Below are 21,011 nucleotides of genomic sequence, written 5' to 3'. Positions count from 1 at the left end.
AGCAGCAAAGTTGTCCTTCAGTGTGTTCCCTGAATTGTTGTGTGTGTGGATACACACTACCCTGGTTATTACGTAAGCCGTTGAGTACAGTAGACTCATTAACCCGAGTCAGGAAACCCCAACCCCTTTGCTTCTTGCCTGGAGTGGATGACAGCCAGGGTGAGGGATTCAGGACGACTCATCAGTACATCGCTGCGTCTGGTGCCACCTAGCGTCCTCTTGGAAAAAAAACCGCACGCGTCATCTCGTGTTTGGCAGCAGCTCATGTCATGTGAGGCTCCAGTCTCGTGTAGGAGGAGTTCGGTATGTGTTGCATGCGCCAACAGATCTGACACCTGAGAAACTGCCGGCTGGAGGAAGCCAAACGTGTACAATAACCCTAACCTGATAAGGTTATGGTCACCTGCCAGCCTCAATTGTATTTTTAGTTCTCATTTCAATGTATAAATCCGATAGGATTGCAACATTCCCTCCATGGAAATGAACAGGAATTCATGGTAATAAAAGGAAATAAACCAGGAATTTACCAAATTAAATGTTTAGGGAAGTAAGCACTAAAAACAAATGGATTTCGATAGTACCTTGTTTTTCAAGTTCAAACCATCACTAAATTCACGTGGTTATTCATCATAAAGTTGCCTGAAATTTCAAAATGGATTCTATTTTTAATGTTTGATGATTATAGTAGGGGCAACACGTTGACCACGTGGTGAGCACGTTCTGCCTCACAATTCTGACAGTGAGTGCTCCAGCCTTCTGGTGCGGTATTTGCATAGTGCTTGCATGAGTTTTTTGCGGGTACTCCCTCTTCCTCCCACATTCCAAAATCATGCTTCAGTTCATTCAAGATTCAAAATTGCAGCGGCTGAGCGGTCATGACCTGCAAGGTATTTCTTCCCTGGTGGTTTAAACAGAATCAGAAGCTAACCTTCATTAACACCCTAAATTCTAATGTTTGTGTTCTGAAATTGTATGAATATATTCCCAGCAACCTGTATCTTCATTAAGCAGTGTTTCTCTGAGCTCTATCGCTTCCAGAATGCGTGGATGTTGAGATTTTATTTTTGTCCAGATTTCAGCCTCAACTATACTGTGTAGTTGTTGCCATGCCAACCTAATCTGTCCATCAAAATCAGTAGCGCTTGACGGATGTATCTTAACTATAGGAGCAACAATTAGACTGTTGCAAAAAAAATAAGCTTGGGGAGACAAAAGCTTGGCAAAGTTGAAGAATGCAACAAAAAAAAAACTCTTTGGAAGTGTGTGAGGAAATGTATAATTGCAAGGAATTTAGGTACAGTATTTCATTATCTACGGTCCATATTATCAGCAAAAGATGCAGAGAATCTGAAGACATTTCTGCACAAAAGCGGCAAGGCTGAAACCCAACAGTGAATGCTCGTGGCCTTCTGTGCCTCAGGCAGGACTGCATTAAAAAAATGGCATCCTTGTGTAAAGGATATACAACACAACACTTCAGACAACCAATTCATTGCGTCATCTACAAATGAAAAGTGAAAACTCTTTCCCATGCAACTCGAAAGCTCGATAAATAAACACCACCCAGCTGGCGTTCCTGGGCAGGAGCTCATCTGAGATTGACTTGACGCAAAATGGAAAAGTGTGCTGCAGTCTGACGAGTCCACATTTCAGATTGTTTTTGGAAATTGTGGGTGTCGTGGTCTCCAGGCCAAAGAGGAACAGAACCATTCTGGATCGTTATGCACAAATATCAAAAGCCAACATCTGTGATGGTATGGGATTATGTTGGTGCCCATGGCGTGGGTTATCTTTCTCGCTCATTTTATCTCATACATCTCTGAAAGCACCGTTCACAGTGAAAGGCGCATCGAGGTTTTTAGAACGACATGCTGCCAGTAAGCAATGTCTTTTTCAGGGATCTCCCTGCTTTTCTCAGCAAGACACTGCCAAGACACATTCAGTTTGTGTTACAACAGCGTGGAATCAGAGTACCTGACTGGCCTGCTAGATGGGGTTCACTGCATTGTTTTTATTTACATTTTGCACAATTTACCAACTTCATTGGAATTGGGGTTTGTGGTTTGCATCGGTGAAAAACTAAGTCAAACCATTCTACTAGTTTGGGAAACATTTGTTTAACCATGATACGGCCATCATTGTAGGGTAGAATGGTCGAATACTATTTTGCTCCATTTGCAGATGGGTGTCTGTAAAATGCACACAAGGAGTTAAAGTAACACAAAGAAGATAAATCAAATAGCTTGACTCAGATTATAATCAAGTAAGAACCTTTAATGCAACAAAGTGATCATACAGCTGTACAGTAACAGACCCCACACATTTTCATTTTGGACCAAAAAAAATAAAAAAGCGAAAGCATGCCGGAATGATCTGAAATTCAAATAAGAATATCAACATAGTTCTCTTAGTACTTGCTCTGATAATATTTTCTGTGTTCCACTTACAACTTGAGCTTCTTGTTTCAAAACTACAATCTGTAGCCTAAAATAGATAACAGTACTTAAAATATAAAAATAGACTCTTTATGAATGTATTTCATTTAAATTCTCAACTGCATGTTTTTTTTATCCGATGGACAGACGTCTTTGTCCGGCATGTGCTTAAAAAGATCAGCTTGTCCCCCGTCCCATCAGTGGCACATCCGAGAGGTCATCTCTTTCTGTGGAGAGCACACAAAAGCACAGCATAAAATAGGTACCGTATTTTCACGACTATAAGGCGCCATTAAAAGACTTAAATTTTCTCCAAAATGGACAGGACGCCTTATAATGCGGAGCGTCTTGTGTATGCGCTGAGTTCCAAAACCTGACTGACAGCCGACACGCTGTTTATATAGAGAAAAGGCGGAAGTGAGTGTGGCCAGCCATGCGGCAAAGAAGTCGGCCAATCAGTGAAGTGTGGGCGTGTATATATACATATATGGAGAGAGAGAGAAAAGGCGGACGTGAGTGAGGACAGGCATGCGGCGAAGAAGTCCGTCAATGAGTGAAGGGTGGGCGTGTAAGTGGACGCTAAAGGGACGCCCCTAGCAGGTACCAACACCTGTATAAAGTGTGGCTATGTGCATTATTGCAAAACAACTTCGGTTTTGGTTTCTAAGAACCCCCGAAAATTAATTCTACAAAGAGACACGCCTACGAAGCTCAGTTCAAACTTCAAGCCATCAGTTATGCTTTTGGCATGCGTGCCCATCTCACAGCAGCGGTGAAAAACCAAGTCAAGCAAATGAACTCTGAGCTTGCCGTCATTCCCGGAGGCTTGACTAAAGAACTCCAACCGCTGGACATCGGCATCAACCGGGCGTTCAAAGTAAAGTTGCGAGCGGCATGGAAACAATGGATGATCGATGGCAAACACAACTTTACAAAGAGTGAGAGGCAGCGCCGGGCGAGTTACGGCACAATTTGCGAATGGATTGTGGCTGCTTGGACGAACGTGTCTGCTTGCACTGTTGTTCGAGCTTTTGGCAAAGCCGGCATCATTTCTGTGGAGCCACATGGCAATGAGAGTGACTCTGACAACGAGAGGGAACACGGCGTTTTTGATGGATTACCGGTACTTGCACAATTGTTCAATTCTGATACAGAAGATGAGGACGTTGATGGATTTCTGGGTGATGATTGATCGAAAAACGTGAGGACATTGTACGATGGCTAAATAAAATACAACCGAAGTCAGTTTTGCTTCCGTTGCCTTTTTAAAAACGTGTTTTTAGCGTGTATCCGTATGTCTCGGCATGCTACCGTATGCTTCAAGCTAACGTGTTTTTAGTGTGCGCGCATGCATGCCGTATGTTTAAGCTGGCATATGTTTTACCACTGTAAAACTGCGCCCAATAATACAGTGCGTTGTGTCTATGTGTCAAATACAGAAATAGCACCCGTTAATGAGACTGCGCCCAACAATACGGTGCGCCGAATGGTCATGAAAATACGGTACATGTGGCATAGAACTCAAAGTGATACACAAGCCAAAGCTACATTTCAGTTCCTCAGTCAGGCTAGTAAGGTTCACACGGCAGGGCATGACATCCAATTCAGATGGGGGGGTTTTTTTTTTGGTCAGAGCCAAACTTTTTATGTACTCTTTCACGTTGCAAAAACAAATGACTTCGAATGTGAATGGAATGCTTCCTTGAAGTGACATGCATGCGCACAAAACATGACATGTGGCGCAGTGTTTACAGACAGAAACTGATAGAGAAATCTATGAACAAAATTGTATCATGTTTAAAGTTTCGGTTAATTTGGGCATGTCTGGACATACTCAGCGCAGAGGCGTCGGCCGTTTGGGCGGAGGGCCTTTTCTTGAGTAATCACGTCAAAGCAAGGGGGGCGAACAGATGGAAGAAGACTAGATTCAATCACAGAGTGGGAATGAACAAATTGGGAACAAAGAGTTGTTGAATACCAATAGACAGTTTGGTAACAGCTGTCACGCCCAGGTGATCATTTGTCATCAGCAAAGTCTGTGACTTGTGTATTCGGGTAGATCAGATCATTACCGAGAGGCCGGGCCGGGGGGCGCGGTATGCAAATCTCGGGGGCAGTGTTTTTCTTGTATTTTGCAATTATAAGTTCGAACCGGCGGAGAGGGAGCCGAGTGTGTATCATCGGAGCAACTAAACCGTCGTTCACTCTCAGAGATCCGCTCCCGCCGATATTGAAGACAATTTTCCTGTGTGCCGAGTCATTTCTTTAACTTTGTCCGAGAAAATCTCTGACAGAAACATGGCCTTTTAGGACCTCATCTAATTTTACTATTCACAACCTCCTATGTCCTCGCTCCTGTTTACATTGCCAGCGTCTCCTTACAGATATTTCATTGAGCAGATGAACAGAGGAGCGAGGTGGTAAATGAGACCATCGTTTCTCGATCAAATCATTTGATTGAGGCGTGTATCAAAGACAATGTCATCTCAGTGAACTATGTCACAAATGAAACGTCTGTGTGTCTGAATTTTTCCCATCATGACAAATCTCAAATTATGAATGTTTCAACTGAGATTAAAGTCAAATACAAAATTAAGACTAGAGTGATCCCTCGCTATATTGCGCTTCATTTATCGCTGCTACGGTATATCACGTTTTTCTCCGAAGTACTGTATTCAGAAAAAAAAATGCCGAACGACTCAGAGGTGATGTACATGCCTGTACTGTATATGCAACGGGCACTCATTCAAGGCGCATGTTTGGGTCCGGGCACAACGTCAACCAATGGCAGCACGAGTGGATTTATCCCGTGACCTGATTGGCTGCGCATCTTTGCAACCCCGCCCAGCCCCTTCCCTTGTGCCTCGTCACGCCGTTGACTCTCTGGCATACCGTCTCTTCTGTTGTGTTTGTTACGTGCATGGCGGGTAGGGGGCGGGGGCGGGGGCGGGGAGAGGTGGGTGATTGGGCTTGCCTGAAAGCAGCAGTACGTCTCGTTTCGCCTCCTCCTCAACAATACCAATTAATTGTCTTATCATAAACACATCGGCTGCGCAGGGATAGCTGGCCAGCAGCTAGCTGGAGGCTAATGGCAGCTACACTGTCAGAGCGTAAAATGACGAAGTGACGCAGTTTTTCACTTATCGCGGCCAGAGAGTCAACGGCGTGACAAGGCACAAGGGAAGGGGCTGGGCGGGGTTGCAAAGATGCGCAGCCAATCAGCTCATGGGATAAATCCACTCGTGCTGCCATTGGGAGACGTTGTGCCCGGACCCAAACATGCGCCTTGAATGAGTGCCCGTTGCATATACAGTACAGGCATGTACATCACCCCTGAGTCGTTCGGCATTTTTTTTTCTGAATACAGTACTTCGGAGAAAAACGTGATATACCGTAGCAGCGATAAATGAAGCGCAATATAGCGAGGGATCACTCTAGTCTTAATTTTGTATTTGACTTTAATCTCAGTTGAAACATTCATAATTTGAGATTTGTCATGACGGGAAAAATTCAGCCACACAGACGTTTCATTTGTGACATAGTTCACTGAGATGACATTGTCTTTGATACACGCCATGGTCCCTATTACCTGTGATAATTGAGGGATCACTGTATTACTCTTCACAATCTACGATTGGCTGGCAACCAGGTTGGGGTGTACCCCTCCTACTGCCCAAAGATAGCTGGGCACGCCCCGCGACCCTTGTGAGGTTAAGCGGATCAGAAAATGGATGGGCGGCTACTCTTCACAACTTTGCAGATGCAAAGACGATTGTGAGTAGTCTATCCCAAGCCTGTCTGCCTCACCCACACGTCGTGCATATTTGGCACTCGATGACGTGTAGGTCAGATGAGCATGGTTTGAGCACCCACATTGCTTTGGCAGGCTTTGGTGCCGTTGTTAAATCCAGCTTCTTTCACCTTCGACAGCTGGCCAAAGTAAAACCTCTCCTCTCTCATGAACACTTTGAGAGAGTAATTCATGCCTTCGTCACATCCCGGCTCCATTACTGCAATGCCCTTTACTTTGGAGTGAGCCAATCCTCCATTAAGCGCCTCCAGCTGGTCTAAAATGCTGCTGCTCGCCTCTTGACTGGTACTCGTAAGAGGGAGCACATAACTCCTACTCTGGCATCCCTTCACTGGCTCCCTATACATTTTAGAGTTATTTTCAAGATCCTATTATTTGTTTTCAAATCTCTAAATGACCTCGCGCCACCTTACCTCTCCGAGCTCATCCACCCCTACACACCTGCCCGGCGCCTCAGGTCTGCAGACCAGACATTATTGGAGGTATCGAGAACTAGGCTGAGGCTCAGAGGGGATCGAGCCTTTTCTGTTGCTGGTCCCTCTCTCTGGAATGACCTCCCACTGAACATTCGGCAAGCCTCCTCGCTGCCCATCTTTAAAACCCGCCTCAAAACTCACTTGTATTCTTTGGCATGACTCAGATTTGTTCTTGGTTTTGCTGTTCGGTGCTTTCTACCGTCCTTGTTACCGATTTGTTGCTTTACTGTTGTATATGTTAGTTGTTCCATGTACAGCACTTTGTATGCAGCGATGGCTGTTTGAAAGTGCTCTATAAATACAGTTGAGTTGAGTTGAGTTTTCACTTTCTCGACCTGGGAGTTTCCACAAATTGTTGACTATTTGCTATATCTGCTTATTGTAAAGTGAGTTTGAATTTACTGCCGCCCTACAGTATCTCATATCTCAGATTTGATCTCACAAGTCAAACCAATAAATAAATAAATTAAGGGGGACGGGGTGGCGGGGCAGCAAATGATGGCTTGGATCTTGAAAAACTCATCGGTTAGGTCACTCATATCTTAAGGCAACACTGTAATACAACAACCCTCTATAGAACTTCACTTAACGGTCGTGTGTTTTTTCATCTTTTTGCATCACCTGTTTGTATCATCAGATACTGTAGATGCTAATTTACGTAAAAATCCTTACTTAGAAAAATTATATAAACATATCTGAAGGCAAGTGGAAATAAATCCCTATCTCTTCAAAATTACATATCTGATACGTATTTTGATCCACTTTTATAAACAACCTAATTCTAACCTCAAGATGATTCCGTGTGTTTTTTTTTCTTCTTATGCTGCCATCACTCCGCGATTGTGATATTTGAAAGCCAAAAAAAAACACCTCTCCATTGTATCATTTGAACAGGCATGCAGTCACCGCACTCCACTGTCATAACAGTAATTTTCTCCAGCATAAGCAAATGTTCTTTTTGTTGTCATGTGAATTGCTGCTGACGTTTCAACTCACCAGAGGTTCCAGCTCTTTGTGGTCCGTGAGGTTGAACTCTGTGACAAAGTAATAGAAATGCTTGTAGCAGGTATTGACATGAGCCTCGGCTCCCATCTGGCTCACACGGTCAAAGTGGTGAATGTAGACATGGACAAACACTCGGAACAGCCGGGATAAAATCTTCTTAGCCACCTGCATGAAGGTCTTAGGGAATGGAGTACCTTGGGGTCAGACACACGGAGATAGGAATTAACAGCATGTGGTTGTGAATATTTGACAAAAGAATACAGGGATCTGCGGCCCGGTAGTCCAGTGGTTAGCACGTCGGCTTCACAGTGCAGAGGTACTGGGTTCGATTCCAGCTCCGGCCTCCCTGTGTGGAGTTTGCATGTTCTCCCCGGGCCTGCGTGGGGTTTCTCCGGGTGCTCCGGTTTCCTCCCACATTCCAAAAATATGCGTGGCAGGCTGATTGAGCACTCTAAATTGTCCCTGGGTGTGAGTGTGAGCGTGGATGGTTGTTCGTCTCTGTGTGCCCTGTGATTGGCTGGCAACCGATTCAGGGTGTCCCCCGCCTACTGCCCGGAGACAGCTGGGATAGGCTCCAGCACCCCCCGCGACCCTAGTGAGGATCAAGCGGTTTGGAAGATGAATGAATGAATGAATACAGTGATCTAGATTTTGCGTGAGCACATTGCTTGTCGTTGTTGAGCCCGGCTCATGCTATGTGCAAAAGCAGCACAATTGGGCCAGAAAGGCTGTGTGATTCATTTAGGACACTTCTTGTCTCTCACCCATCCAATAATATCTCTGGAATCTTTTCCAGGGGGCATGAGTGTCAGAGCCCTTTTCCTCCTCATAACTGCCTGCTGTACATTGCGTGACCTACTTTATAAATCCTGTGCTTACAAAGCCGCAACAATACTCACTTTTCACAAATACAGAATGCGAACGCCATGGCAACAGGACAGTGGCGGCAATGCAATGAATGTAGCCTTGTAGATTTTATCAAACATGTGACTGATCTAGTGTGCAGAACTGCATCTCTCGCTCATCTTATCTTCTCCCATCAATTTCTGCTGAAATATTTTGCACGTTTGGCAATAAGCATTTACTGAATAATTAGGATAAACATTTGAATTTTACAAGGTTTTGTGGCAAAAATGAGGCATTTGTTATCACATGAACAACATACACGGAGCTCATTTAGAATTCAAGGTGGCACCTCAAAGGTCAAGCACAATCCCGAAGCTGCGATGGGATTTGTTTGGATTTCAAAACAATATTTTGGATCTAACTGTCACCACAACAGAACCTTTAAATCGACGGGCCATATTATTTTTCTGTAACATTTTAACATGTTTTGAACAGGCTCACAAGTGTAAAAATAAGTGAACAACTTTTCATCGTAAAACTCAGGTTAAGTGGTGACACACAAGGTTACGGGCCGTACTTTGAATTCACATCACTACCAATATATCTTTCATTCTTCGAGCACAAGATTATAGATGTCTTTGGGGCATATTTTTCTCAAAAAAAAAAAAAAAAAAAAAAGAACTCCAAATTGTTCAGCTTGTTATAGGCACAAGCTCTAATTCTGGACTTTAAGACTATCTGCAATTTGTTTCACCACTTACCGACATTAGTAGGGAAGATGTTTTCATTGTTGATTTGTACCTCGATCCAGTCCATGAGCAGACTCATGTATTTGGGGGCTGAAAGCGCGGTGGGTCTTTTGTATTTGTGCTCGTCCTGCCAGCGATATTCGTACTTGGGCCCGCCCGACATCACGGGGCAGGTCTGGTCAGTGCAGGAATCACTGATGGTGCCGTAGATGAGGTTGATGCGGTTGAAGAAGTCGACGACGTGGACGGCCACCCAGTCGTTGAGGTCCTCCCCGTGTGGGAGCTGCACGGCCTGCTTCAGGTCCAAGCCAGCGTTCAGAGAGGCTTGTGCCTTCTTGTGAAGCTCAAAGCGCTGTGTCCCGGGCTCAAACTTGCGCTTGGGCCGGAATGTCCTGTCTTTGTTAAAAACTTGTTTCAGGGCCATGGACATGGTTGCTTGCTGAGATCCCGGAGAGATTAGCTTTCAACACGTAGGGTGAATTAGTTACTGTGTTGTTGGAAGCAGTCAAAAGATGGAGTACACAAACTGTGCAGTTATTGTAAGACTGTTTGTGGGGCGTCTGTTTACGTTCTGTAAAGAGAGGAAGGTTAAAGAAAGGGTGGTTGGTTAGCCAAGCTATTGTACATCAACGGTTCTCAAAGTGTGCTACACACAATAATCACTAAATTCAATACAAAATAAAACGAAATAAACAACATCCATTAACACATAAAATGAACCAATCGAAAGGAAATAGCAGATACAGTGAAACTCCTCTAGAACGAAACCTACATGGACGAAAATACCGACTAATGTGAAAAAATCTTCATGCATTAACACCATTCCCATTCTCCTGCCCCCCATACGACAAAAAAACCCCTGTTGCATTATACGAAATCATTTTCTCTGCTCTAGCCTCGCGAAGCGATTCACTACAACGAAGTCTAACCCAACAGCAACCTCTACTGCTTCGTTCGGAAACGGCAACAGCAACCACTACACTGGTTTACAGTAAATATTCCCATCTACAGAGTTCTTTCAAAAGGAAATTCCTTCACCCGAGACTAAAAACCTAGGCATTTGTAAATTTTCCCAGTGTGGGACAAATAAATGATATCTTTAATTCTTAATTAAAATTTCGAATACGATGTTACATTAACAATTCATAACACCGGAATTTCCACTACCCGGAAGCCATACAGAAGCACGCAGTGGCGCAAACACAAGCAAGTCCCGCTCGATACCACGGAATAACTCTGTCCGCGCCGCTATTTACCCTCATTGGATACGAAACGGTGACATGTAAGTGACTCTAATAGCATGAGTTTTACTGGAATAGTGAATGATTTTTATTTCTTTCACAGCGCCGAGTTTTCTGAACGCAACATACTCATAGCTGCTCTCCCATTGGCTTATCGAGCATCATCCTGGCCTCCGATTGGCCAAGAGGGACCTCAGTATCTGTGTGTAGATACTGCAGCTAGATCCGTGAAAGATAGAGTGGAATGCATCCGATTAGCTGCTCAGAGTAAATTGCTTGTGGCTCGACGGATAGTCAAATAAACGAACGTTTTCTGGAATGCTTTACTTGTTATCATGCTAAAAACCTTACGCTAACTGGAGCGCTCATTAGAGAGAAGGCAAGTTCCATCGCGCTAACTACGGCCATCGAGGACTACGAAGCGTCCCGTGGCTGGCTTTAAAAGTCCATGACATCAGCTAAGCAACGCTGTCTTGGGTGGCGATCGAGGGGGAGGTCGAGTTAGCGACAGTGAGATGGTGGAAAGAAAAGCCACTGGGTCCAGGGAGTATTTGTTATTGTTTGATTCAGACGCAGCATGAATGTTGCATTGCAAAAATGGCTACAAAACGGACCTTTGGATGTCAAGCAGCTAAGACAAGAAGTGCTCTGACGCTGGAAGAGAGGGTAAAAGTGATCAAAATGAAAGATGGAGGAAGCAAAATAAAATACATTATCCAAGAAATTGATGAAAGTGAAAGCTGATTGTAAATTTCGCAATTTCTTTCCCTTTTTTTCTGTCTACACTGACTATATGAAGTGTCAAATAAGTGTGTGCTCATACTTATGCACTATTGGAATAAAAATAAAGAGTACACATACGTATAAAAATAAAGAGTACACATACGTTTGTGTGTTTACATCTGAGATCAAATTTGCTACAGTGAAAACCCCCTGTTGTGAAAAATTTCTTGCTGCAAACATGATTTCGTTGTAGAGGAAGTTCACTGTAGCAAGTTTCCTCGAAAGACTAAAATGATATTATTAAAAAGTTAGCAAGTGCATTTAAAATTGTTTGTCCGTCAACAATTCAGCTGCAATTAATTTAAGCACAAAGCTTAAAGGGAAAAACATCCATAAAATAAATAAGTACAACAATGTACCAAATCCAAAATACATTGCTTTTAAGCAGGACACACCAGTATGATGAAATACACCAACATTTGTTTGTCAGTGTATTTAATGTAGTCCTATTATGCATATACTGTAATAGTGTAGATCCACAGAAGTGCCACAAGTATGTCTTTGTTAACGCATCTGTGCCAGTGACATATAGTGAGAGGCAGAACATTTGAATGCTCACCCATTAGATGTTGGAAGTTAGAGTAAACCCTTGTATCCACCTGTTGCCATTCATCCAATGGAATAAAATCATTGCTTCCTGATAGTATATCATCTTGGTGTTCAATTAAAACGGGCCCACATTTCAACCAGAGTAAATAAATGTTTGAGTAAATTGAAACATGATGATCATTATTTCAGTATTCATACTTTGTTCGTGACATTTATGTTTGGTGGTGTGCCGTGAGATTGTTCTTGTGTAAAATGGGCGCGTTGTCTCAACAAAGGTTGGCAAACACAAGTGTGGAATAGATTACACAACATCAGCATCTGTGTCCCACTTTTGACACTGACATGCCTAATCTTACATGCGTTTAATGGATGCAAACTGTTTTAATCTCGGAATATAAATATCAGATGGAACATCGCAGCAAAAAAATAAAAAATGGCGGGGGGGGGGGGGGGGGAAACCATTTGGATGAACATTAACACGGTTATCTAAAAGTAAAAAGTTGAATAGTAAAAGGGAAAGCTTGCGTTGACGTTCAAACACAATGACTCATTTCCCATTTCAAGTAACTAATCCGGTTGTGAAACTAAAGAATGCTCGGAATGACAATAAAACTACGCTAAACCGCCTCTCGACGATTTAGCGGAACCTGAAACATGTATATCGAATCTTCACAACTGGGGAATGAAATTTATTTGAATACCGAGCCAAAATTTCCATGATCGTTTCCGACGTGAAAGCAGGAGATTAAACAGCGAGGCGTATGACGACTGTACCAACTTTGTAACGAGGCTAGCTTACGCGGTTTGGACTTGTTGCTTCGAAAAGGCCTCCAAAATCGACATATTCGATAAAATACGTTACTTTCCAACCGAGTACATAGTAGAGTGTGCATATATTTGAAAGGAAACAGTCGGTTTTTCTAAGAGCAGATCAGACGATGACGAAATCGCAGTGGAAAGCTACTTTTCCGAACTTACTTGTTCCGCCTTCCTGTTCCGTCAATTTCCTTCGATGTTTTGTCCACAATTGCGAGCAATCTGTTGCCACCGTTATATCGATAACATACAAATACTAAAAGGTGTATACATAATTCCATTCATGCTGCAGATTTACTGTAAATCTCACCAACATGACATTTTGGTAAATGTAAGCGGTCAGCGTTAGACTCCTCCCTTTCAAACAAAAAGTAACGTCAAGAAGTTACAGTTGGAGTTCTGTCGACTTCCGGTATTGACATTCAAAGTAATAGCATTTAGACTTCTGCCTTGCCTAACGGCTTGAAACAAAAACAAGCAATTTAACGCCACGGGTTTGCGCGGTTTGAACTCCACCGTGTCGGTGTTGCAGGCAACATATTCTTTTGCGTTTCCCATACAGTACTTTTTCTTTATGTTATATATTTTTACACACACATATACGCACACGCACGCACGCACACGCACACACACACACGCGCACACACACACACAGGCACAAAATGTAAAGGACAGTCAGCGTTCTCTTTGAACTAAGTATATTGCGCTGGTGTCTCATTGAGCGTTTACATAAGCCTACCAATGTTTGTTTGTCAAAGTGAATTTGTGAATATGTATAAAAATCCATAAAATAAACTTCTCAACACAGTAATGCTGGCTATAAAACGGTTCATCTTTCAAGCAGTATTTAAAAACATTTTTCTGCATCTTGATTGGCTAAGGGCCTGTAGTCTCATGTCAACAGTCTCCGCGTCTCATTGCTGTAAAGCTTGCCAAATTTTCTCCATGACAAAACCCACAATGTCGACCAAACGTTCTTCACACTATTTCTAAAAACTGTATGTTGTTTGTAAGAAAACTCTGATATTTTTGTTTTTGTTTTAATTCATGGGCCTGAAAAAAAGGTTTAGTCTTTGGTTTCATTCAATACAGTATTGTGTATTGTACAGTATCCATAATGATTGTAAAAAAAATAAAGCTGACTACTTCACGGAATTCACTTATCATGTGTTCTTTTTGGAATGATAAACGAGGGATTACTGTACACCAAAGTTACACCAATAAAAATAGTCAAGCTGGAAAATAAGAGGTGGTACTTTATTTGCAGAAGTCTAACCCATGTTTCCCCCTTTCTTGACAAACAAATGTTTTACATGAGGGCAAGCATTCAGATGTCTGCAAATGAGTTTTTGTTCCTGCCTTTTTCCTAATTCAAATAATGTGCTTCCAAGGTATCCCACATGCATTATCACTCAGTACACTAACTGACCTTTATTTTATGGAGATGATTTACTATTTATTCATTCAATTTCAAGACGGCCCCACCAAAAAGCAACTCCAAGGATCTTTTAACAGTACAATATTATGAAGGGGAATAAAAGTAGAAACGGTTTGCTCATTAATGTAAAGATGCAGACATTCAAACTGACAAAAAGATCCTACACAGTATGTGTATGCAGCTGACACACTCATGTTCTAAATGCTTAATTATCACCACCAAGGCCTGTTTAGCTGTATCACTGCCAGAGTTAAGGCTGGTCAGTGTGGACGGCTCATAAATAGCTCTTTGTTTTGCTTGTTTAATGATCAGATGAATGGACACATTGTGTAGCCATGGCACAGAATGTGCTTTGTTTTTATGTCTACTCGTTAAGCTCTGCAGCAGTGGCAGCACCCGATGGCTTAACCTTTTTTGATAATGAATAATGGTAAGATCTCATGGTCTCTTCCACAATTTTGAAGTCAGGACGATCCTCATGTCTGGTGAGAAAGGACAAAATCACCCAAAACATACTGTGTAAAGTGATGATTTAAAATGAAAACAAAACATAATTTTGATAAAATTGTCTTACTTATATCTCCAGCATTCTTGCATCACTGCATACATTCGATCTGGACAATTGGCTGGACACGACAAGCGTTTCCCACTTTCAATGAAACTGCTCACCTCCACTTGTTTCATTTTCTGGACAGATTTGAACAGAACACGACACAAGCATTTGATTCAAATTTCTGTTGTGAGCCATTGCTGCATGTACTGTACAGTACCTTGTACGGTTTTCCGCCATATGAGAAGGCTTCCCACATGGTGATGCCATAGCTCCACACGTCACTTTTACTGGAGAATTTGCGGTAGTTAATACATTCAGGAGCATACCACTTCAGCGGCCATGGTCCTGAAGAACGGGCCTGTTCAGGGTTTCATATGCCAAAATTACTGTTTATTACTGTTGATTGGATCGGAAGTAGCTCATTGGTTAACACCTAGGCTTTGGAATCAGAGGGTCATGGTTTGAGTTTTGCTGTGGACAACAAAAGGTCAACAAGCTGTTGGGGAGATGCCATGCAATGACCCCCCCCCCCCCCCCCCCCACCAACCCTGTGTTCACTCTGACATCACTCCTTGCATGCTTAAATGTGTGTGATTACAATCAATATCATACATTTAAAATACATATCCAAATTCTTATTTGCCAAAGCAAATTCCAAATACTGTTGAACATTGAATGTTCTTCCTCTCATTCAATGATTTGGTTACCATATGTGATTCCCACATTCCTTTCAGATGAGGGTCAGTAAATAAAGGCAAAAGGAAATACGTTTAGTATTTACCCTACAAAGATAACACCGTATGGCGATAACCCGTGTGGTGTTAGAATTCCTCATAACAATTGGACCTCTGTACCTTGTAGTACTCGCTGTCTGCTCCCAGGGCCTTGGACAGCCCAAAGTCACTGATTTTGGCAAACTGTCGGTTGACCAGCAGGACATTTCGAGCTGCTAAGTCCCTGTGCACAAAGTTTTTCTCTTCCAGATATTTCATTCCCATCGACACTTGGTGCATCAGGTTGACAATGTCCTCCACCGATACAGTATCCCTGTGGTGTATTGATTGCAATACTGTATTAGAGGGTGAAGTTTAGTTTACTTATTTGCTGTCATCAAAAAACAAAACAAAACATGCATGTGGGGTTACTTAAAAAGTCCTAATTGTCCATGTTTGTGATTTTAAAGGATTTTTTTTTATCTCTGTGGGCCCTGTGATTCGTGGCTACTTAGTCATTCGGCGGTCTGTAAAACTAAGGAAATCATGAAAAATCAAAACCTTTTGAGGTACGTCTTGCGGGAAAACCCCACATGCAAGGTTTTCACCATTTCAATTCATTTCAGCAGGAGACACTCAGCCTTTGGCCAATCGGAAGTACACTGTGATGCCTATTGTATACAAACATAATGAAATGCTCTATATGAACTCAAACGTACTTATTGGAGGAGAGAAACTTGTTGAGAGGCCCAGAAGCAGCCATCTCCATGACAAGCATCAGGTTCTCAGCGTTGCACAACCCCAGCATCCGAACAATGAAAGGATTACTCAGATGGTGCATGATCTCTGCCTCCCTCATCATCTCCTCCTTCATTAGCTTCTCATTGTCAGTCTTCAGCACTTTGATGGCTACATCTAACTGGCCCCTTATGGAAAACCAAAAGAAATGATTTGGCATGAACAGCTCTTCATCAAAGTTGTTCATCTCAAACTTTGTTAACAGTGATCAAACGTTTTCTCACTTGTCAGTATCAAGGACACCCTTCTTGACGCAGCCAAAGTTGCCAGAGCCCAGCTCCACTTCATCAATGAAAAGCTGCTTCCTCTGGATGTTAAACTTCTTAATGTCATTGGGGTTGTGATATGGGTTAAAGCCAATGCAGTCCATTGGAAGAGCATTATCTTCAGGCTCAGGTGTGACTGTTTTCACAGCCATAGCTATCAAGCAAGAAACACACATAGATTTACATATCCTTTGCAGTTCTTAACAGCTAAGCTACTGAGATGGAAAATCAAATCTGTAGATTATTTCATCAATGGAGAGATTGTTCACAATAGTGCAATGCAGGCGACTGACCTCGAGGTGTTGGTGTGTAGCTGTTTAGGCCTGTTCGCCTCTGCAAGCAGGAAAGTAAATAATTTCATTACAATCGCTAAAATAAAAGGACTGAAACTCTTTATCATGCACTCATACTCACTGTTGCGGGAAGGCTCGGTGTCTCTGATTTTTGTTTGGAAAGATATTTTATATGTATAAAACAAAAAAACAAACAAAAAAAAACAAGGGGGCGGGGGGACAAAAGTATCAGTCGACAGCGGATTAAACAACGCATCCAAAATGAGAGCTTTACTAAGTAGAGCCCTTTTGGCTGAAAGCAAATATTACAACACAAATCATTGATTTGCTGAATCAACGAAGTATCTTTAAGTACTTTTTCAGTATTTTCATTTTCAGCTATCAATTGTATCATTTTGACACTTTATACCAGTTAATGTACATTTCATATTTTTAAAAAAATGAAATACTTGCTTTAGATGAATTTACATATAATGAGATATAAAGATCTACTTTACTTGCAGCAGTCTTGTTGATACATGGGTCGCCCAGAATTGTCACCAAACCGTCAGGTTTCATCTTCAGGAACTCTACCAGCTGGTAAAATAAATAGAATGAGATCATCCATTCATCCATCCATTCACGACCGATTATCCGGGGTAAGGTTGCGGAGGCAGCAGCTTTAGCAGGGAAGCCCAGTCTTCCCTCTACCCAGCCCTATCTTCCAACTCTTCTAGGCGTTCCTAGGCCAGCTGCCCTGGATCGTCCCCCGGGCCTCCTGGCAGTGGGACATGCTTGGAACACCTCACCAGGGAAGTGTCCAGGAGGCATCCTAATCAAAAAAGAGGAACCAATACCCCGGCCTGCCAATCAAGAGACATTGTCCACGATGTCCACGCAATGTTGCGGAGCTGTGTCAACCAGTAGAGCCCCACAACAACCACAACTTTGAGGAACTCTGGGCAGATTTCATCCACCCCCAACATACAGCTTGCCACAGAAGCACTTCGACAGGAGAGACCACCTCAGAGTCACCAGACTCTGCTTCTTCTAAGGAAGGTGTGTTGGTGGAATTGAAGAGGTCTTCAAAGTATTGCGCCCATTAATTCACAACGTCCTGAGTCGAAGTCAGGACCCCCCAGCCCAGCTCACAAAGCACCTGACCCCTCAGGTGTGAACTGTGTTTTGTGTGGTCCTTCACCTAGGACCTGGTTGCCATGGGTGACCCTACCAGGAGCATAAAGCCCCAGACAACTTCGTTCCTAGCATCATTGGGACACACAAACCCCTCGAATATGGGAAGGTGACGGTTCATGTGCGTGATTAACTTACATTACAGTATGACTGAAAAATTTATTCGTTTATTAATTAATTAATGCACCAATAATGATCGTCTGTAACCTGATAACATGATAAGCTGTCCACTGTAGTAACCGCTGTCTCTAAAAGGGTTAATATGTATGACAAAATACAAATGTTTAAAGGTATATATGCACCTGCCAAATAGTGTCAAACTTCAATCCGTCTGGCATGTAATATTTCCCTGACTTATCTTGGAGGATCTGATAGTGATAAATGGATCTTCCATACATCACGGAGAGTGCAAAAGTACCAGACTCCTCTCGGTCACGAATCCTGAAAAACAATTGGGAAAGGAAAGTTGCTTTCGACAAGCTGGAAAGATATTTTACGCTTCATAAAAAATGCATCACTCTGAGCAACTTACAAAAATTTGCCATCTGGTTGTGTTCCACTGTAGAGCAGTCTCTCACATTCCTGTCGGGAGATTTTGCCGTGATACCACGACATCTTCTCGTGGGCCATAGTGGCGATTAGCTTTTCCAGTTGTGGAGCTTGACTAATGATGGCCTGCTCCATGGCTTCACCCTGAGTGGAAGATAAGCATACTCTATCATCGAGAAAACCATCAAAATGTCTTTCATTAAATAGACAATCCAATGAGATCTAAAGCATTATGTCTTATGCAAAATTAATAGAGCTGATTTGATTGTCCTGGTTAGATCGATATTTATTCAAAAATTTTTAAATACATTCATTATTTTTGTAGTAATTCACACTGATGTAGAACAAAGTAAAATCCTCAAAAAGCAAGACCACCAATTTTCCTTTTTTGAGCCGACTAGAAATTAATACAAAAACCTAATATATGAACCGGTGTAGTATGAAACCATTAGACACTACAACCAAAAAGTGAATTCAGTTGCGGATAGGGCGTTCCCTATCTCCATAAACCTGCTGAGAATTGAAATAAAAATCTGCCAAGTAATCGAAGGCCAACCCCCCAAAAATTGGAATAGCGGATATGTGCCACAAGATGGCAGCAAAACCCTGTTTTCTATCAGCCTGACTAAATGAAGCTCTTAACCCCAGTTCATCATTGTTCTCTAAAGGCCAAAATCTGACACTAAAGTCATAAATTAATATTAGAAATGATTTTGATCCAAACAGAATACCCCACAAATAGTCAAATTCATGGATGCCGACCTACAAATGTGCCAGGTTCATTGTAGTACACATAATAATTCTGGTTACATGAATGACGCATCTCCAATCGTTAGATCATATGAGTCTGTCGGTAGAAATTAACCTCAAGGTTCCAGGTCTCTTTCACATACTCCCTCAGCATGTTTTCTTTCAGGCTGTCAAACACACTGGGCCGGATCGGTGTGTCCGAGGAACGTAAGCAAGGTTTCTTCAGAGCACACAACAGCCCACCAGGGTCCTTGCTGTAAAACTCACAGAGCTCAGCAGGCCCACAGTGAGGTATGCCTCCCATGATACAATAAGTGTCATTCATCTGTTTCTCGATGGGGTAATGGTAGAACTCCAAGTTGCACACAACAGAGAGGACGTATCCACCCAGACTCCGCAGACACTGTCGTAGCAAGAAGAGGCCGTCGGCCATACCGGCCAGTTTTAAATGTTGCTCAGCTTCTGAGCGACTGATGCTGCCGTAGAAGAAAGGCAATTCTATTGCAGGGTCGGTGGACATGATGAAACTTCAGACAGATGAGTTGATCTTTGGAGGCCTGGAATCAGGAGATACGTGAAGGGCTAACAGACGGAAAGAAGAACATTTAATGGGTTACCACTTAAATATTTTAGGAATATGCAGATCATCAATTGCAGTGGGAGTCTGTTTTTGCCCTTGAACATTCTTCTACACAGTAATAGAATTTTATGACAAACCATTTTACCTTTAAATAGCGCCACACCCATTGAGCGACTCTCAAGGACATGAGCGAGCGACTTGTAATACTTTTTGGCATATCGGTGTTCTGGCATCAGAGTTGCCCAGTTAATTTGAATGTTATTTTTTCTTAGCTCACAGCTGCAACATTTATTTATGATATTTCAAACTACCGTACTTAACTTTTATAAAATGACCAAAAGTAGTAACTACCAAGTATGAGTTCAACGAAAATGGCCTTTGTTTCAGTCTTTGTCAGTTTATTCATACATGACCTTTCAGGGTTTATTTATTTAGGTATTACTGTATATATCCTTACAGAAGAAGCTCAAACATTCTTGAGAGAATTTTTGTTTGCTTTACTTTATGAAACATTACTTTAGTGACTTTTTTTTAAATCTTGCACATCATAAATACTACCAATACAAAAAACTGAAATTCATACTCAAAACATGATCTAAAATGAAACATTTCCAAAAATAAGAATAAATAAAAGCTAACCCGCTCTAAAAGCGAATTGAATTTAAAAAAACCCTCAAAACTAAATAAAATCTAACTATAATGAAAAATCAAAAACTATTATTAACCCGGGTGTTTAAGAGAATTTAAGGAGCGTTTGAGAGTGAAAAAAATCAGTAGTTTGTGTGAGTCCATTTCAGTCATGAGTGGGAGAATATTTCAGTAGTGTCGGGACAAAAGGTAATCCTGAATCAAGTCCCCCACAGTCCCTCATTGTGGGGGGCCCATCTTCTCACAAGGAGCACGTAAGCCATATTATACAGGAAATTTTCTTCAGGAAACTCACAAAAGTTGGCCCAGCCTGTGATCTTATTTGTATCTTATTGCTATTCTTGTGCTATTTTATTCAGAAATGATGCAATCAAGGTCGCTGATGACGTAGTGGTACACTCTCCTGACTTGTGAGCGTGCAGCCTCTGATCGCTTCCCACTCAGTGACGGTGTGGCTGTGGGTGTGAATGGTTGTTTGTTTCCAATGTGTCCTGTGACTGACTGATGACGAGTTCAGAGTGTATTCTGCCTTCCGCCCA

At 42.3% G+C, this 21,011-nt stretch overlaps 2 protein-coding genes across 4 annotated transcripts in view; both read right to left on the bottom strand.

Annotated features, from left to right (window-relative positions):
- Positions 1-2,253: 2,253 nt before the first annotated feature.
- On the bottom strand, positions 2,254-13,072 carry mob3a (MOB kinase activator 3A). 3 transcript variants are annotated; one of them, XM_086115945.1, is made up of 4 exons: positions 12,874-13,072; positions 9,335-9,893; positions 7,719-7,921; positions 2,254-2,662 (listed from the first exon to the last, which is right to left on the bottom strand). In XM_086115945.1, the coding sequence occupies exons 2-4, from the start codon at positions 9,750-9,752 to the stop codon at positions 2,633-2,635; spliced, it is 651 nt and encodes a 216-aa protein (XP_085972071.1). In that variant the 5' UTR covers positions 9,753-9,893; positions 12,874-13,072; the 3' UTR covers positions 2,254-2,632. The 3 variants fall into 3 exon arrangements, with proteins under 3 accessions (XP_085972071.1, XP_085972073.1, XP_085972072.1); XM_086115947.1 differs by lacking the exon at positions 12,874-13,072 and adding an exon at positions 12,695-12,831; XM_086115946.1 differs by lacking the exon at positions 12,874-13,072 and adding an exon at positions 11,906-12,307.
- Positions 13,073-13,947: 875 nt separating this feature from the next.
- Positions 13,948-21,011, bottom strand: part of zap70 (zeta chain of T cell receptor associated protein kinase 70) — a 9,680-nt gene continuing 2,616 nt past the window's right edge. The window contains exons 2-13 of the mRNA XM_086116307.1: positions 19,360-19,826; positions 18,478-18,638; positions 18,248-18,386; positions 17,270-17,348; positions 16,894-16,916; positions 16,773-16,812; positions 16,438-16,633; positions 16,135-16,341; positions 15,557-15,749; positions 14,920-15,060; positions 14,724-14,836; positions 13,948-14,631 (exon numbers count right to left, since the gene is read on the bottom strand). Of these exons, the coding sequence (XP_085972433.1) occupies positions 14,514-14,631; positions 14,724-14,836; positions 14,920-15,060; positions 15,557-15,749; positions 16,135-16,341; positions 16,438-16,633; positions 16,773-16,812; positions 16,894-16,916; positions 17,270-17,348; positions 18,248-18,386; positions 18,478-18,638; positions 19,360-19,764 (1,815 nt within the window). The 5' untranslated portion in view covers positions 19,765-19,826 and the 3' untranslated portion in view covers positions 13,948-14,513. The remainder of the gene's footprint in view (positions 14,632-14,723; positions 14,837-14,919; positions 15,061-15,556; positions 15,750-16,134; positions 16,342-16,437; positions 16,634-16,772; positions 16,813-16,893; positions 16,917-17,269; positions 17,349-18,247; positions 18,387-18,477; positions 18,639-19,359; positions 19,827-21,011) is intronic.

Source organism: Hippocampus guttulatus, chromosome 7 (assembly GCF_054856545.1).
Source record: "Hippocampus guttulatus isolate MCC_2025c chromosome 7, RoL_Hgut_1.0, whole genome shotgun sequence".
Taxonomy (NCBI): Eukaryota; Metazoa; Chordata; class Actinopteri; order Syngnathiformes; family Syngnathidae; genus Hippocampus; species Hippocampus guttulatus.
Note: the sequence above shows the minus strand (reverse complement) of the source record. Positions and strands in the feature narration are given on the sequence as shown.

Bases quoted from the DNA above. Each gene is read 5' to 3' on its own strand.
- mob3a (XM_086115945.1), bottom strand. From the start codon at position 9,752: ATGTCCATGGCCCTGAAACAAGTTTTTAACAAAGACAGGACATTCCGG. The intron at 7,922-9,334 runs GTAAGTGGTGAA...TCTGACCCCAAG, and splicing joins CATCTTCCCTACTAATGTCG to GTACTCCATTCCCTAAGACC. The intron at 2,663-7,718 runs GTGAGTTGAAAC...TGCTCTCCACAG, and splicing joins ACAAAGAGCTGGAACCTCTG to AAAGAGATGACCTCTCGGAT.